At 44.1% G+C, this 19,267-nt stretch overlaps 1 protein-coding gene across 2 annotated transcripts in view; it reads right to left on the minus strand.

Annotated features, from left to right (window-relative positions):
• The window catches only part of LOC138964662 (contactin-like), a 66,133-nt gene that overhangs the window by 33,356 nt on the left and 13,510 nt on the right, over positions 1 to 19,267 (minus strand). For both annotated transcript variants that reach the window (XM_070336670.1, XM_070336671.1), the window contains exons 7-13: positions 18,042 to 18,371; positions 10,398 to 10,493; positions 8,848 to 9,099; positions 7,281 to 7,386; positions 5,689 to 5,879; positions 4,452 to 4,592; positions 2,428 to 2,556 (exon numbers count right to left, since the gene is read on the minus strand). In XM_070336670.1, the coding sequence (XP_070192771.1) occupies positions 2,428 to 2,556; positions 4,452 to 4,592; positions 5,689 to 5,879; positions 7,281 to 7,386; positions 8,848 to 9,099; positions 10,398 to 10,493; positions 18,042 to 18,371 (1,245 nt within the window). The remainder of the gene's footprint in view (positions 1 to 2,427; positions 2,557 to 4,451; positions 4,593 to 5,688; positions 5,880 to 7,280; positions 7,387 to 8,847; positions 9,100 to 10,397; positions 10,494 to 18,041; positions 18,372 to 19,267) is intronic.

The following is a 19,267-nucleotide window of genomic DNA, read 5'->3' on the forward strand; positions in this document are numbered from 1 at the left end:
TGCGAAGATTCAAACTCTCGAGCTCGAGACTTCGTGACTGATGTCCTTTCTTTTTTTATTTGGTGTTTAACGTCGTTTTCAAACACGAAGGTTATATTGCGACGGGGAAAGGGGGGAGATGGGATAGAGCCGCTTGTCAATTGTTTCTTGTTCACAAAAGCACTAATCAAAAATTTTCTCCAGGGGCTTGCAACGTAGTACAATATATTACCTTACTGGGAGAATGCAAGTTTCCAGTACAAAGGACTTAACATTTCTTACATACTGCTTGACTAAAATCTTGACAAAAATTGACTATATTCTATACAAGAAACACTTAACAAGGGTAAAAGGAGAAACAGAATCCGTTAGTCGCCTCTTACGACATGCTGGGGAGCATCGGGTAAATTCTTCCCCCTTACCCGCTGGGTAGGGACTGATGTCCTAACCACTAGGCTACTGCGCCAATTGAGAAAAAGAAGGAAAAACATTGATATAAATTCATGTTATGTTATTCTTGAAGCAGCATGATTTATATCTCTATCCGCCCACTGTTCAGAAGTGAATACATGTATAACTATTTCTTTGATGTCTGTTTTCAACTGCAGAGAGCTTTGGAGAGATTCAATTACTGTTCTTGTCATTTTTCTTGCATGTTGTAAATAGAGATATCGCAGCTATTTGCATGGCGCGAATGTCGTGTAGCATGACGGTGTAAACATGTACTGCGATTCCGTGAAACATATTTGCAAATAAAGGCACATTTGAATGGCAATTTTTATGTTTTTGCAATGCATAGATGGTAATTCAAGCGTAGAATGATATGAAATTATTTTTTTTTCTATCTTTGACAACACTGGTGGAGTGGCCTGGCGGTTAAGACATCGGCCCCGACATTTCGAGGCCCCGAGGTCTTCAGTTCGAATCCCTGCCAAGTCGTTTATTTTTTCTGCTCGATCCTTCTTGACATGTATGTTCAGCTCTGAGAGAGCAAACCGGATGTTACCACTGCAAAATTCAAGCGTTGACTGAAGCTCTCAAGGTCATACACGCCGTATAGATGGGGTTTCGGGTAGCATTTGCTGTACAGAATTCTGTACATGATTTTCAGCCCTATCTTTTTAAACTCGTAGCCCCGGATAGTCATAAATAGACCACAGCTTTAAACATGTTTCAATCATGTTTACCGCCACAGATCTGTCCATGCTTTGATATAATAATAATATGGAATAACCGCAACCTTTCACTTGGACAATCATATACCAAAAATTAACACCCTGGGTGCTTTCTGCGGAGAGTGGGGAACCTTTTTCTAAATAATTTAGCAGATTTGCATAGGTGTTACAATTACAAACTAAGTCAACAAAAAAAGTACACTCTGCACAGAAATCAGCCAGGGTGTCGATTCTTGGTATGTGTCATGTTCAGGCATGTGTCATGTTCAGGTATGTGTCATGTTCAGGTATGTGTCATGTTCAGGCATGGGAATTGAAAAAAGTAAAAAAGGCTGACAATTTGTAAGTAATAGCAAAGCCCTGCTTAAGGGGGTTCAGGGGCATGCCCCCCCTCCCGTAATTTTTTTCTTCAAAGAACCCAAATGGTGCAATTTGGTGTAATCTGAGCTCCAAGTTTGCCATTAAATTCAGTTTGTAGAACCATTTTTGCCTCCCCCATTTATTTTTTCGGCGGAAAAAAAAATTTCTGTGAAAATTTGCCTTTTGGCGGAAAATTCCCATGCCTGTAAGTTGAAGGATGCTCTTATGCCATATAAAAACCTGTCCAGGTCTGTGGTGCTGAACATGATCACTTACACAAGAAGGAATTTACATTTAAACAGTCTATTAAATTGCCTTTACACATAGCAAAGAAAGAAGAAAAAAAAAAAGTTAGAATACAATCCTGCAGAATATACTGATTTTAAACGCAAATCTGTAGAAGATCAAAGAAAACGAGAGACATAGCATTTCTCCCCCCTTTCCTAACCTAGATGGTGGGTTCAAGTGCTAGTCTTTCGGTTGAGACGAAAAACCGAGGTCCCTTCGTGTACACTATATTGGGGTGTGCACGTTAAAGATCCCACGATTGACAAAAGGGTCTTTCCTGGCAAAATTGTATAGGCATAGATAAAAATGTCCATCAAATACCCGTGTGACTTGGAATAAAGGCCGCGAAAGGTGAACATTTGCCTAACAGGCTTGAGGTTTGCTGGTCGATGTGAATGCGTGATATATTGTGTAAAAAATTCCATCTCACACGGCATAAAGCGCTTTAAACTTCGGATAAGGCGCTATATAAATAAAGAGAATAATAAAAAAATAAAAATAATAGGCTCATATAGGAAAAAAACCAGTTCATCAACCAAATGCATCCTAACAGAAACTAAATGGAGACACTTTAAATCTTAAGACAAGTAACTTATCAAAATCTCTCTTCCAACTTTCTACTCACCCAAGACCCGTATCTGTGCAGAGCTGTAAGTTGTGCCGTAGAGATTTTTGGCTGAACACTGGTACATGCCGTTGTCTCGTTCCTTTTCCACACGGTCTATCACCATGGTGTTGCCGATGATTTTCACACCTGCACAAAATCATTTTCATTCAGTGCCAAGGAATACAACAGATGTGACCTAACATGCAGTTCGGAAATGATTGTTCCTTGTAGTGCCCAGGTCTCGCCATTTCTGGTTATTCCCAATGAACTACAGTGGTCGCCGGTTAATATGACCACTTTGGGACCGGGATAAAATGGTCATAATAAGCGGCTGGTCATATTAACCGATGTTAGAGAAAACGACTTAAAACAAATCGCAAAACGAAACTTTTTTTGTAATTAATAATTGTAAGAAAATGTAACTTGTTGGCAACAAACACAAAATTAAATATGTGTACTGTACATTGTAGCCATTATAGATGACGTCCGTTGAAAAGAAATTGAAATGGAATGAAAAGTAAATGGAAGAAACGGCATATACACTTTCCATGTCTTAGCAGCATCAAAATCGGCGTCTTGGGCTTCACCGTGAATTTTATGAAATGTCAAGCCGTTGCAAACTTTCCAACGAGAAAACCATCCATCGGTTGGTTTGAATTCAGTGTGTCCGAGAGCCGTTGCCAATTCTTCTGCTTTTGTACCCAACAATGGTCCATGAATTGGCGCGTTCTTTGCTCTCATCTTCTGGAACCACTGAAAAAGACCATCTTCCACACCTTTGTCTTTTCCGTGTCGTAGGCGCTTTCGTTGCGGTGAATCCTGCGTTGCGCACTCCTTCCTCACGCTGTCTTCATTCTTGAGAATGTTTGTCAAAAATTCTCTGTTGACGCCCAACTGTACAGCACTCTCTCACGCATACCACAGGATGGTAGAGCTTTAAATTTGTCAATAAGTTCTAGCTTTTCCTCAGCTGTCCGATCTTGGCGTTTTCGTTTCGACATTGTTTCCTCTTGAATCAGACTGAAAGATTGGTTGGCTCGTGCTCTGTTTGCCAAAAAGAGAGAGAATAATGTTCGTGATCACTTTAGATTTATTCACGGGAAATAATGAAAAGATCGCATGCCTTTTTTATGACGCTCAGTCTCGGGGAAAAAAAGAGAGAGAATAATGATCGCGACATTAGAGATCACTGAGCACTGATCACTGATCACTTTAGTTTCATTCACGAAAAAGAAAGAAAATATCGCACGCCTTTTTGCCCTTTTCATAAAATCGTATGTATTTTTCCCCCCGAGTGATTTCAAACTGAAAAAGATGTGAACTTGTTGCCATTTTCTCGAAACAATGTGGCCATATTAAGCGGCGTTGTGGCCATTTAAGTGGCTTTTTCTAATACATAACAAAGAAGGACAATTCCGGACCGGGTAAAATTGGTCATAATACGCGGCTGGTCATATTAACCGCGGTCATATTAACCGGCGACCACTGTATATATGCTTCTTCTTCTGTGTTCTTGGGCTGAAACTCTCATGTACACTCCTGTTTTTTGCGCCAGTGGGTTTTTACGTGTATGACCGTTTTTACCCCACCATTTAGGCAGCCATACACCGCTTTTGGGGGATGCAGGCTTGGTATTTTCGTGTTTCTATAACCCACCGAACTCTGACATGGATTATACGATCTTTTCCACGCGCACTTGGTCTTGTGCTTGCGTGTACACACAAAAGGGGATAAAGCACTAGCCCTAGCAGGTCTGCACATAAGTTGACCTGGGAGATTGAAAAAATCTCCACCCTTAACTAACTAGGCGGAGCCTGGTTTCGAACCCATGACCTTCCGCTTGGGAGGACGTCATCTTATCTACTAGGCCACTGCGCCCGTCATACAAACTATATATCAGGAATATAACTCTTCTGAAGCTCATAAAAAAACCGACAGAGTTATTTTCAACCTCTTACATATATTATGGTCATACTGAAGTAATATTCCTTTCTTCCTGCTTTAATATTTTCTCCAGTTCTTGAGAACAGCCAAAGATTTACCTGTGGAGTTCTGAAGTGGCTGGCCATCTTTGTACCACCTGTAGGTCGGGGGAGGTATGCCTCGAGCCTCGCAATGCCACGTCAGCCGACTCCCAAGGTCAATGTGCTGGTCGGCAAGTGGATAGGAGAAGTATGGCTCCGCTGGAAATACGAAATAGACATGAGTTGTGTTGACAATCTCTGTGGCAAATGGAAGAAAGTGGTTTTCTCTGCAATTGTTTGCTGGCGAGTAGGTTTGTGGTCCTCTGCAGATGGGGTATGGCTGCCTTTATTGGTGTGTGTGTGTGTGTGTGTGTGTGTGTGTGTGTGTGTGTGTGTGTGTGTGTGTGTGTGTGTGTGTGTGTGTGTGAGTGTGTGTGTGTGTGTGTGTGTTCGCGTGCATGCACGCATCATCAGCCGTACTATTAGTATTAATCTTCTGATTTGGATCATGACAGAAACACTTCCTCTCGACAAAATGGCTCTACGAATGTAAAATGTGGATACAATAAAAAAACAATAACAGTAGCTTTGTATGCAGAATTTGGGGGTGTAGAAAGAAGGGGAACAACAAGTTCACAGAGAAATAAACAAATAGAAAAGAAAACACAAATATTTCCCGAATGCCAATAATATTATGGATCCCCATTCTAAGGTAACCCCACCCCCGAAATGACCAACAAAACAATGTCCGCCACTGTTTGTTTGTTTGTTCGTTCATGGGCTGAAACTCCCACGGCTTTTACGTGTATGACCGTTTTTACCCCGCCATTCAGGCAGCCATACGCCGCTTTCGGGGGAAGCATGCTGGGTATTTTCGTGTTTCTATAACTCACCGAACTCTGACATGGATTACAGGATCTTTTTCGTGCGCACTTGTTCTTGTGCTTGCGTGTACACACGGGGATGTTCGGACACCGAGGAGAGTCTGCACACAAAGTTGACTCTGAGAAATAAATCTCTCGCCGAACGTGGGGACGAACTCACGCTGACAGCGGCCAAATGGATACAAATCCAGCACGCTACCGACTGAGCTACATCCCCGCCCTAGTCCGCCACTGTGAAATCCCCCTCGTTATAAGACCTCATCAACTTTTAAGACTCCATTTTTTCTCACTGTCTGTAAAGTGTACCTCCATTTTAAGGCTCCCTCTCTTTAATGACCGGATTTTTTTGTTTACAATTGTGGCAGCCTCAAAAGTGGGAAGAGGGAGGGGGGGTTGATGAGTCTTGGCGGACCCATGCCAGCTGTACCTACATTGCACATTCAGAGTGAAGTTCTTCTCGTCAGACAAACTTGTACTGCGGCTGTCAACGCGGCAGCGATACTGGCCGCTGTCCTCGATCTGAACGTCTTCGATGGTCATCACACGCCTGGTCTCGGAAAAGGTCGCAGTTCGTGGCATCTCTTTACCGCCTTCTCGGAACCAACGGTAGTCCAGTGAACCTCTGCAAAGAAAAAAATCAATGAAAATAAGTAATCACAGTTGAAGGAAAGAAAGATGAAAGTTCCATTGATTTTCAAGGGAAACAGCAGACATGGGATTCTGAAATCTCCACTTCACTTACGTTTTTAAATGTTGAGCAAATCTGTGGTTTATGCCAACTGTTTACTCATGATTTTGACCTAAAAAAAAACACTAAAAACCTGCAGCTGGGGTGGGACATTTACTCGAATCATAAATCAACATAAAATCTCATGTCTGAAGCAAAATTTCACTATACCGTACTTTCCGGGTGACAAGGCGCTTCGTTATCTAAGACGCACCCCCTTCTTTTTAAAAAAAATTGTAATCCAGTCACCCATTGGACGCAGGGGGCCGATAGGGCGCACCAAAATTGAAAAAGTATACCGGTAGTGAAGAATGAAAATAAGCCGGCGAGATCAAAGCCAGGTCCATTGTTTATAGACAGGACCTTCTTCCCAGGGGTCAATGACCCAGTTTTTGCCATGAGAGGTGGTTCCTGTCATATCTGAGAGAGGAATCACTTCCTGCTTTGGGGTCAGTGACCGGTCAGTGACCGAGTTTAACAGAGTCGAACTCTGTGTGTGCCGCGAGATCAAAGACATTGTGATAGCTGGGTGGCCTTGTTTATAGACAGGACCTTCTTCCCAGGGGTCAATGACCCAGTTTTTGCCATGAGAGGTGGTTCCCCTGTCATATCTGAGAGAGGAAATACTTCCTGCACCGGGTCAGTGACCGGTCAGTGACCGAGTTTAACAGAGTGGAAATAATTATGTGTGCTCTGTGTGTGCGGCCAGATCAAAGGCAGGCATTGTGATAGCTGGGTGGCTTGAGAGCTCGAGGAAACTTGGCCAGGGCAGTACCTAGTAGCTGAAACATGCATTATCACAAGTTGTTTGACTGGTACTCAGGCGGTCTCTTTGATTTTTTTTCGTATTTCATACACGGATTAGACGCTTCGTTATACAAGACGCAGGGGTCGAACTCGAGGAAAAAAGTCGCGCCTTATGACCCGGAAAGTACGGTACTTTTCACTTCATTCTTTCATTTGCACCCGTTGCCCTTTTTGAGCTGAAGAATTTGCACTGTAATGTCCTATCCTGATCCTCAGTGAGAACCAGAACATTCATTTGTTTTTTGTGTTACCCTAAGCGTTCAAAGAAAGTTGCCTGATGAATTTACTGCGTGAGAATAGATGAATAGCGGAAATAACTGTCAGGTTGTGAAAGAGTTAGTAAATAACTCTGTATGGGTTGTGAAAGAGGTAGAAACCTTGCTTTTTCTCGGAAAGTTTCCCCACATGACATTACTTCCCACATGACTTTATGTGGTGGGGGGGGGGGGGGGGGGGGACTGGCGAAAATCTCTCCACTGAAAAACTTACGTTCCATAAGCAAAACACTCTAGCTCGATGATTTGGCCGCGCTTTGGGTTCCCAGGATACACCTTGACGAAGTCATCCTGGATTACTGGCATGTACTCACTGCTCACTGCACACAGACAATTCCAATGAGAAAATCACCATCAAAACGAACATCAGTTTGTTGCTGTTCACTTCAAGCAGTCATAAGTTGTTGTTGTTGTTGGTAATGTTATTTTCTCTAAGTTAAAGAAAATCCAAACACAAGCTGAAAAGATAAATGCTGAGCCAGCAGAACCTACAAGCCATGGACATAACTAAACCATCAGAAGAAGAATCCAATATCTGACATCAGTAAGATCTACCCTATTAGTTTTATAGGCCTGTGAGTGTGTAAAGCTTAATTCCGTCAGTCAGTCAGTCAGTCAGTCAGTCAATGCTTGTTATTCTCTCAGGAGCCAGGACATTGGTCCACATAACTCTCACTTTCATTTTGCACATGTCATAAAGTTACATCCCTTTGTTTCTTAGATCTCAACTTTGCCCCAATTCTCTTATTTGATCGCGTTTGTGTCTGCCGAGCGAGTTTCTGGACAATTTATCAGATAAGTTTATTTTCTGTATTATCAGGCATGGGAATTGAAAAAAGTAAAAAAGGCTGAAAATTTGTAAGTAATGGCAAAGTCGACGACGCGAAGCGCCTAGCCCTGCTAGGGGGGTTTGGGGGCATGCCCCCCGGAATTTGTTTTCTCCAAAGAACTCAAATGGTGCAATTTGTTGTCATCTAAGCTCCAAGTTTGCCATTAAATCAGTTTTTAGAACCAGTTTTGCCTCCCCCATTTACTTTTTCGGCGGACACTTTTGCTTTTTCGGCGGAACAAAAAAAAATTTGGCGGAAATTTGCCTTTCGGCGGACAATTCCCATGCCTGATTATAAGTGTTTGTCTGTCTATCCAAAAAAGACCGCTGGGTCAAAGATAACTGAACGTAACGTTTTATTGTGTTCTCTCCTGTTCCAGGACATTGGTTCAAAGAACTCTTACTTTCACGTTGCCCATGTCATATATTTAGTGAAACCCCCTTTTTAAGACCCCCTCCCTTTTAAGACTCCCTCCTTTTTAAGACCTGATTTTCTTAGATTTTTGGAGGTCTTAAAAGGGTTGTTTCACTGTAAACTATCTCAACTTTGCCCTCATTCTTTCAATCAATCAATCAATCAATATGAGGCTTATATCACGCGTATTCCGTGGGTACAGTTCTAAGCGCAGAGATTTATTTATTTTATTTTATTTTTATTTTATGCAATCGCACATATTCAAGGCGCAGGGATTTATTTATGCCGTGTGAGATGGAATTTTTTTACACAATACATCACGCATTCACATCGGCCAGCAGATCGCAGCCATTTTGGCGCATATCCTACTTTTCACGGCCTATTATTCCAAGTCACACGGGTATTTTGGTGGACATTTTTATCTATGCCTATACAATTTTGCCAGGAAAGACCCTTTTGTCAATCGTGGGATCTTTAACGTGCACACCTCAATGTAGTGTACACATCAACACACACGTCCAATCCTCCCAGCCTTACCCCCTGAGCCAACGTTAAGTCTAAACCCAAGGCTGGTGCGAACTTCCCCTTGCGAGGAACCAATGTACGTTCCCGTGACGCCGCGGCTGGTGAGGGTGACAGAGCAGAAGTAAATATCATCGTCCGATGGCGCCAGCTCGGAGAAGTACAACTTTCCGCTGTTGGAGACAAAGGTGTGGGTTTGGACTTCTGGACGGATGAACGTCATCGAAGAGTGTGGGCTTTTCTGCTTGTGCCACTGGTAGCTGACAGCTTTAACACATAACACAAATATGAGCTTGAAGATAAAAACAATAATAATAATTATTGTCAGTAAGTACTGGTGTTACATGACTGATGTGAAACAGTTGATTGGGTAATGGCAATGCGCTAAAAACTCTTGGAGCGCGCTAACTTTTCCAGAGAGCGTATTCTTCCGCCCTTTTCCAAAGCGAGGCTGTACTGTGCCCCTTCTTTTGATTTGAGAAGATTCTTCTCATCCTCCGTGTTAGTGACATGTAGCTTATCTTCTCCACATTACCAAATGATGCTTGACCCTAAATGTCCCGCGGTTAAAAGCAGAAGTGTTTTTTCTGACAGATTTCCTGCGCCTGTGCCACAGTGAGTCTGGGCCTCTTCTTTCGACTTGCGAAGATTCTTCTCAGCCGCTGTGTTAGTGGCATGTAGCTTATCGTCTCTACATTACCAAACAATGATTGCTTGACCCTAACATTTCCCGCGGCTAAAAGCAGGTTTGTTTTCTGACAGATTTCGAGCTGGACAAAGCAGCATTAATTTGGAAGTCAACTGATTCAATAGACTGTCCTACTCGTATATGTAGCAGACGACATCATCAGTTCAGGACTGAAATGAAAATAATAATTGAACTCAGCGCTTTGCGCTTCGTTCAATAATTCATTTTCTCGATTTGCTCTATAAATCTCTTAGCGCACAGTGATGTTTCAATAACTTAAATAATAATACCAATAATAATAATCATAATAATAACAATAATACTAATCATAATCATAATATTCATATACGTACAATTATAAAATAAAAATATATAGCTGTGACAAGGTGCACTTTTAGCTCACTGGAAGACTATTTCTGCAGTCATAGCAGATAACACCAGCCCCAGCAGAACAGTTGTTGAGACAGAGAAAGACAGAAGGGAAGACAGAGGGAGGAAGAGAAAAAGAAGAAGACAGCAATGGAGAAGGAAGGAAGAAAGGGAGGGAGAAACAAAAAGTGAGAAAGAGATATAGAAAGAGTTACTGAAAGAAGAAAGAAGTTTGTAACTGTGTCCAACTTTTGAGATTCTCTCTCTCTCTCTCTCTCTCTCTCTCTCTCTCTGTCTCTCTCTCTCTGTCTCTCTCTCTCTCTCTCTCTCTCTCTCTCTCTCTCTCTCTCTCTCTCTCTCTCTCTCTCTCTCTCTCTCTCTCACACACATTATTCTATCCAAAATGTTACCCTCCTATGCCCCATTCCCTCTTCACCCCTTACAGTTGAATAAAAAAAAACGTTTGAAAACCTCTGATTACAGACAGTTTGGAGTCTGTATTTCTCACCTGGCTTGAAAGTGATTGTAGGGCACTCGATAACAGCACCATCCGACACCTGACCATTCACTTCCGCCGTTGCAACGTTGGAGAAATTGCCCAACGCTGAAAAACATATCCAAAACATTATACATGTAATATTTTTCCTGCATGAATCTTGGAGACTACTTCCGCTTTATTTTTATTTTTCTGCTGTCTGCTCAGCTATCGTTACAAAGGACCCCCCCCTTAAGACTCAGGTTTTCCAGATTTTCTATTAATTGTAAATTTAAACAAAAAAGTCCCATATATATACATCCTAGATATATGAGAGGACATGAATCCCTAAAAGTAAGTCAGTCAGTCAGTCAGCCAGTCAGCCAGCCAGCCAGCCAGCCAGCCAGTCAGTCAGTCAGTCAGTCAGTCAGTCAGTCAGTCAGTCAGTCTGTAAATGTTCCTCCATTTTAAGACCCTCTCCCTTTTAAGACTTGATATTCTCAGATTTTTAGGGGGGATTAGACCCCCCGCGGGTTAGGGGGAAGAATTTATCCGATGCTCCCCAGCATGTCGTAAGAGGCGACTAACGGATTCTGTTTCTCTTTTTACCCTTGTTAAGTGTTTCTTGTATAGAATATAGTCAATTTTTGTACAGATTTTAGTCAAGCAGTATGTAAGAAATGTTAAGTCCTTTGTACTGGAAACTTGCATTCTCCCAGTAAGGTAATACATTGTACTACGTTGCAAGCCCCTTTCTTTCTTTCTTTATTTGGTGTTTAACGTCGTTTTCAATCATTCAAGGTTATATCGCGATGGAGGGAAGGGGGGGAGATGGGATAGAGCCACTTGTCAATTGTTTCTTGTTCACAAAAGCACTAATAAAAAATTTGCTCCAGGGGCTTGCAACGTAGTACAATATATTACCTTACTGGGAGAATGCAAGTTTCCAGTACAAAGGACTTAACATTTCTTACATACTGCTTGACTAAAATCTTTACAAAAATTGACTATATTCTATACAAGAAACACTTAACAAGGGTAAAAAGAGAAACAGAATCCGTTAGTCGCCTCTTACGACATGCTGGGGAGCATCGGGTAAATTCTTCCCCCTAACCCGCGGGGGGTTTAGGGGGGATTAGAAGGTTGTTTTTACTGTAACAGCATAATCGAAAATTTTGATAATAAATTTTCATTTGATTAATATACTTACCCAATTCACATATAGCAATTTACTTCAGTTTAGTGCTAGAACGCTGAAAACTACGCTCCACCCTGGTAGGGGGGAAAGTAACCCTAAAAATAGAACAGCCTTGACGGTCACATGACAACGCCAGGTCAAGGTTACCTCCCAACATGCATTGCGCATGCGTGTTCTCGCCGCCATCTTCATTCACTCGAAGCGCCCTTTTATTTGTAGGGAATCTAAAGCGGGGTAGGCGGGAGGGACTTTACTATGTGAATTGGGTAAGTATATTAATCAAATGAAAATTTATTATTAAAATTTTCTATTAAATTACATATCTTATCCCAATTCACATATAGCAGATTGCTAATTAAGGTGGTGGGGTGCTCACCTATGAGCTAGGCAACAATTGCCTTGCTGCTACCATCGCTGGTAGCGCCTTGGTACCGTCCTGTCACGCACTGGAAATGTCGCGCAGGTAATAGTTGATGAAAACATCCTCCGATCTCCAGTAGGCAGAATGGAGGACCTCAGATAATCTTCCTGACCTTAGCACAGCTAAGGAGGATGCCCAGGATCTTGCCTCATGCGTCCTTGCCGACGTTAGAGGGAGAACTGACTGCCCCCCCCACCCCCTCACTTTCTTTTTGTGCCACCACTCATAAGCTTGTTTGATCAACGTTGAGACCCATTTAGCAAGAGTTACCTTATATATGTCTTTGTCTCTAGCAGTGTTCAGAGATAAGAAAAGTAGCTTCTGCTGTTTTGCTCTGATAGGAGCCGTGCGGGACAGATAACTGCTAAGAGCTCGAACTGGGCAGTTAGAGAAATCAGGGTCTCCTGGCGCCAGAATTCTGCTAAGAGGAAGAATCCTGATTATGGGGGAAACTTGATCAGGCTTCTGGTTTTTGGCTAGAAAATCCGGCTTACAACGTAAAGAAATAGAGTCATCTTTTTCAAAAGCTATGTCTCTAGATAAGCCTGAGAGGGCATGAATTTCACTGCCTCTTCTTGCAGTGGCCAAAAGAACAAGCAAAAGTGTCTTACGGGTAAGATTAACTAAACTTGCTGATTGCAACGGTTCAAAATCTTGCGATCTTAAGAATTCTAGAATAAGGAAGAGATCCCAAGCAGGAAATGGGGCTCTGATTCTAGGAAAATCTATCGACGCACCTTTTAGGACACTAGCGATAACACCGCTGAGGTTAATGTTGTGACCCAACTGCCTCAGTGTAGCCGAATTAGCAGAACGTCTAACTCGAAGAGACGAGGGGGAGCTGCCCTGAGCTGCTAACCAAGATAAGTGATTAGCTACCTGCATAGAACGCGGGGAGACAGAACTGACCTGATTCTCCGCGCACCATTTAACCCAAGCTGTCCAATGTGAAGCGTACACTGAGCTCGTAGAAGTCCTGTGCGCTTTTTGAACCAAATCCAGTGTCCCGTCCGAGGCACCCGACCAACGCAGGGATCTTCTCACAGTCTCCATGCGTGAAGAAGCAGGGACTGTGGGTTCTCGTGCTGAATGCCGGTGCGTGGTTGCAGTAATTCTCCCTTTTCCAGGTTTAGAGGAATGGGAGGACCTTCTGCTAAGCGGAGGAGATCCGGAAACCAATGCTGACTCGACCACATTGGAGCGACTAGAATCAGGGATGGTCGTTCCAAGTCTGCTTTCCTAAGCACTTTTCCGAGAAGTTGGAATGGTGGGAAAGCATAAGCTGTGAGTCCTGTCCAGTCGACTTCCAGTGCATTCACTTTCCAGGCCTCCGGGTCCGAAAACGGGGATATGAACCCTGGTAGCCTCCTTGAGAACCAAGTTGCAAAAAGATCGACTATCGGTTTGTCCACCTGCACCCAAAGCCGCTGGAGAGCGTGGTGGGTGATTGTCCACTCCGTGTGGAGTACTTTCGAGGATCGACTGAGCGAGTCTACCGAAACATTCAGTTTTCCCGGCAGATATTTTGCTCATAACGTGATCTGATGCTGGTGACACCACTTAAGAATTTGGCATGCTTTGAGTGAAAGCATGAGAGAGCGAACCGCCCTGCAACAGTTGTATTGTCTGTATGAAGACGAACATGTTTGCCTGCCGCCAGCGATAGAAAGCTCTGGAGACCGTGGGCGACAGCCTCTAACTCGAGCACATTGATGTGTGAGAGGGCTTGACCTGTTGTCCACGTGCCTGAAGCTGTGTGGTGAGAAAGATGAGCACCCCAGCCTGACAGGGAAGCATCTGTGAACAAATCCTCTTCTGGGGGAGAGGGAGTGATGAGAACTCCCTGTGAGATCCATGAGTGCGTCTCTGACTGATGCTGGTGTCTACATTGTGAACTTGATTTGTCTCAGAAATCTGTTCAGAGGAGACAAGTCTAATACTGGGCGCCAGCCCCCTGAAGCCTTCGGTACCACAAAAATTCTCCCATAGAAACCTGGGGAGTTGTGATCCGTTACTTCTTCTATCGCCTCCTTCTGTATCAGAGACAAGACTTCTGTTTGTATCGCCATTTTTGCTTCCAGTTTGACAGGAAACTTGAACAACGGTGGAACTCTGGTTAAGGGAGCCTTCCCCTCCTTCCAGAGTAGTCTGAACCCCGAACGCACTATACCCACTATCCACTGACTGTTTACCTTTAGTAAAAAAAGAGTAAGGGACCGTGACAGGCCGCCTGCCACCAAAGGCGTGGTGGTTGCATGGGCTAGTGGTTTGGGGTCACATCATTGGGGGTGTGCTTCGCGTCCCGACCCCCTTGAATTGCCGAAAGACTTCCCCGTCCTCGTGAAGAAGAGCTGGCTTGTGCTGACCTGCCCCTATTCGCCGAAGAGGCGGAAGGTTTAGGCGGTCCGTAGCTCTTGCTCTGAGGCTTAGGAAAGCCGTGTTGCGCTATCTTGGCTATAGCTAAATCCCGATCGTCCCGGGTTTGCTTGTGAAGCGCGTCGAGCAATGGCTGTCCCAACAAGGCACCCTCCGTGAACGGGGATTATACAGACCTGTTTACCCTAAACCCGAGGCAAGAGAACTTTCCCAAAAAGTTGAGTGTATTTTTCAAAAAGTTGGTGTACTTTGCAAGCAAAGCCATATGGGCTAGGGAAAATGTACGCGTGGGTGCAAACGTGTTTGTGTAAGAATAGCATGTTTTGTGAACACCTTCAGAATTTAACTCCTTCCAATACAACAGGGATAAAACAATTCTATTTACCTGTCAGTTTATAGCATTATAACCAGTGTCTTCCAAACAGATTGATAATGAAAAGATGAAGTTCGTGAAATAACCTCTGCGGTTGACATTGCTTCAGCGCGGACTACAGCCTTTTCTTCTGGCAGAATTTGCTTTGCGGGAATGAACTTCATAATTCCTTGGCAGCTTTCAACGGATTTCTTTGCAGCAACCTTGTCCAGGTGAGTTTTGGAACTGCAGTGTCGTTCGATGTCATATTTCCCAGCATGGGCAACGGAGAAATCTGATTTACAATACTTGCAGTGTGCATGACTTTTTCCCCATAGTAGACTCCACAATTCCTGGCTCTTTCTTATATTTCTCCAAGAAAATCTGCTGCTTCTGCTGTTTAGACTTGGTACAGTCATCCGAAACAGGCACATTTTTCTGCTTCATTTTGCCACGAATGTCCAGACGATCGCACGTGCCAACAACTGAACAAGGTTTCCACAGCTGAAGACTCGCTGTCATCGTTATCTCCCTTCGACAGAAACCGGTATCAGTTGTACCATTCCGTAATCAGAACACCAACACCGGAAAACGTATTCTAGACTTTTTCTTAGGCGTATTTTGTGCGCGTGTCGCGTATTTGCGTACCGATAATAATTTGGCATACAAAATCAAGTCTCAAGCGTGGCTTTGTCTTGGATCCTAGAACCTGAGAGAAACGCTGACCTGCACGTGTGCATACAGATGCGCAGAAAGATGCATTTGTTCGGCTGAAACTTTGGCCAAAGAAGCGAGCAGCGTCGTCACATCCTTTTCGCTCGCGTCCTGTCGAAACTCAAACGGTTCCAAGGACGTAGCGATAGAATGGGAGAGGGACCTGAGTAGCGTTTCCGAAAGAGAAGCTAACTCTAGGTTGTATCCCCCTGTTTCTTCCAATGCTACGAGAGCGGACTCTGTATAAGGAACAGCTCTGTCCTTACTGTAGCCATCCTCCCTGAGTGTCGCTAACTCCGGTGTCACCGGAAGTGGCGCTCGTGGTAGAGAAAAAGTGTCAAAGAGATTGCGTGGAGCAGAGTTAAAAAAAAACTTCCGGGCAGCAGCTTGCCCGACATAAGGGGTTGGCTGTGCGGAGGCTAGCCACGGCTGTGCTAACTCTGGTGCCGGACTGAGCGCTGATAGCAGAGGCACTGTGTCCAAAGACACATATTCCGACCGGGAATTCTTAGCCAGAATCTTAGACATCTCATACGCCACTGAGGGAGATTCACGAAACTTAAAAGTTTGTTTTTCTCCCTGTGTTGAGCGAAAATCTCTGACAGCAGAAGGTGGTGGTGCAGACAAGCTTGTTGCTGACACCACTCTTTCCTCAAAGTATCTTGAAGCTACCTGTGCTGCCAAAGCTACTGCATGAGGAAGCTTGTCTGGTACCCGGAAATTGGGATCTTCATCAGAAAGGGAAGCCCCGTATTCCGATTCTCCTTCCGGCACGGAAGTGCCTACCGGAAATTCACCGCCATATTGACCGTCATAGGCAGTGTCGTCCGGAAGAGAGGTACCGCATGCCCTCTACTCGTATCCTCTCTGGAGAGAACTTCCTGCCCCCTGGGCGGAAGTGTGGAGAGCTGTGCTAGGGATGCTTTTGTCGAGCAAACCGGCACTTGCGTGTCTCCTGTTGTAAGTACAGGCCCCTGCAAGTCGTGATGCGAGCAAGTCTCCTGCCGTACAACAACTTCCTGCCCCCTGGGCGGAAGGGAAAAACGCTGTGATAGGGATGCTTTAGAGCAAACCGGCATTCGCGTGACTTCCGTTAAGAGTCTGCGGGTCGTGATGCGAGCAAGCCTCCTGTCTCTCAACAACTTCGCGCACCCGTGGCGGAAGTTTGGACCGCTGTACCAATGTTGCGTCCGTATAGCAAACTGGTACTTGCGTGTCCTCCGATCTAAGTACAGGCCCCTGCAGGTCGTGATGCGAGCAAGCCTCCTGTCTTATCACGGCTTCCTGCCCGGCGCCGTGCGGACGTAGGGAACGCCCGTGCGTATCTCCCTGTGGGACAGTCACAGTACCTTTAATGGAGCTGCTAAATCCGGAAGTGGAGGCATGGTGAGGGAAACTCTTTCCGTCTTCACCGGAATGTTGTTCAGCGTCAATGTCGGCCGACGTAACAGTGGCTGACGGCGCTGCCTTAACCCTCGACCGAGAGCGATCGTCTACCGTTCCTGCCTGAAGGGAGAGCAAAAGTTCGCTCGCCGAGCGCAATTCTGACGAAAACATGCACCTCATTTGATTGCTAAACGTTGCAAACATTGCTGACAAATCTTCCTTCTTCGATGCTATGCTAGCCTTAACCGGCGCTGACTTGCATTCTTGCTTCCGCGCCGGCATTACCGGACTCTCAGGATTGTCAATTTCTACCGTGAAAGTATTCTGAGAAACTGGCTCGAACACAGTAACTGTAGGTTTAGAACCCTTGGGCTTCTAGCCACTTTCTTAGACGGAGACTCTGTATTGGCTACCTGTCTAGAGCTGGGTTTCTTCTTCCCACTGTCCGCCATACTGGAGTTAGTCTTGCAGACGAAAGTAAACAAAGACTAACTCGTGGCAAACGAAAGCAAATACGACGAAAGAAAATGGAAAAATCTCACCCAATCTCAGCTAGAAAGCTAAAATACAGACGTAACCAGGGTGTAGTCTGCCAAAGAAGCAGTGGGCTAACAAAATAGCCCGAGCGTAATCCAAAACACGTCCTTAGACGCTAATGCTGAAGAGTGGAATGAAGAAGATGGCGGCGAGAACACGCATGAGCAATGCATGTTGGGAGGTAACCTTGACCTGGCGTTGTCATGTGACCGTCAAGGCTGTTCTATTTTTAGGGTTACTTTCCCCCCTACCAGGGTGGAGCGTAGTTTTCAGCGTTCTAGCACTAAACTGAAGTAAATTGCTATATGTGAATTGGAATAAGATATGTAATTTAATCAGTCAGCGAAATGTCATAACTGTCAGACAAGATCATTCAATACAGACAGAGAATGACAACCCGGTAGGGCGTGTGTTTCTGTGGGTGGGGTAAGGGTGTTATATTGCAGAAAATTCACTATTTGGCACAAACTGTAAACTCCACAAAACAAATGCAAGATCATCTATATTATCTGTGAATGCAACAATGTTTACAAACAACATTCATATTTGCAGTTGAATACCTGTACATCGCATGCCCAAACCTAGTAAAACTCTTGTTATCAAAAGACAAGGCAACAGATTTTCAATTGAGACTATCACACTTACTTCCAAAAGAGAAGGCAACAGGTTTTCAACTAAGACTATCACACTTACATCCAAAAGACAAAGCAACAGGTGTGCTGAGGATTGTCCCGAACTGGTTGGTAGCTCGACACTGATAATTCCCTGCATCCGAGTCTTTCGGATTGTCGATGGTCAGACGACCACCTGTCATAGTGAACCGAGTACCGGGACCGGTTTGTAGCTGTACCCAGGTGTCTCCTTCCCCATTCCACCACGAGTATTCCGGTTTGGGTATGCCGTCTGCGAGGCAGTCAAGGTAGGCAGCGGTTGTTTTGGAGAGAATGGTTGTCTCCACCGGTTCCTTCATAAATTTTGGGCCTCTGGGCGCCAGTTCTGGATTGTCTATTGCCAGGCCGTAATCTGCACACAAACACATACAGGAGTAATAAGGGAGGTTTTGGCTGAACACCTTCCAGAGAGAGTAAATCAAAACTGGACAAGATAATGAGACACAATAGTATGTGTACGAGTGTGTGTCTAAGATAGTGTCTGTATCTATTTGTGTGTGAACACATGTTTGTGACAATGCTCATTGGTTGTGCCTTTCCATGAATTGGACAATGACATTCACTCTTGCATGCATTCAGTTACTAACAATGCCAAACAGAAATTTCAAACTGAACACACTGTTACAAAACAGGTATCCTTTTGTAGAACTCATTGAGCTGAACATAAAACAGTTTATTTTGTGAAAATTGGTTAAGCGGTTAAGGAAATACAACCATTTTAGTGTCAAAATTTTGGTCTAAAAATCGGAAAAGTGGGTACATGGGCCAAAGAAGGAAAAAGGGGGAAGTTGGTGGCACCACCCAAGTCGTGAAATGTTGGGTTTTTGAGCAATTACTGCAGAAGTTTACAAGAGATCATGTTGATATTTGGGTATTTTATGTAAGCAATTATGTTGAATACATTCGTATCATCAGAACGCGATTTCAACTTCATCTGGCGGTGCTAATTTGCATAAATTACATAATATTCCGGTGTTTGTTTATTTTTACATTTAGTCAAGTTTTGACTAAATGTTTTAACGTAGAGGGGGAATCGAAACGAGGGTCGTGGTGTATGTGCGTGCGTGCGTGCGTGCGTGTGTGTGTGTGTGTGTGTGTGTGTCTGTGTGTGTGTGTAGAGCGATTCAGACTAAACTACTGGACCGAACTTTATGAAATTTGACATGAGAGTTCCTGGGTATGAAATCCCCAGACGTTTTTTTCATTTTTTTGATAAATGTCTTTTATGACGTCATATCCGGCTTTTCG

The sequence above is a fragment of the Littorina saxatilis genome, linkage group LG4 (assembly GCF_037325665.1).
Source record: "Littorina saxatilis isolate snail1 linkage group LG4, US_GU_Lsax_2.0, whole genome shotgun sequence".
Classification (NCBI taxonomy): domain Eukaryota; kingdom Metazoa; phylum Mollusca; class Gastropoda; order Littorinimorpha; family Littorinidae; genus Littorina; species Littorina saxatilis.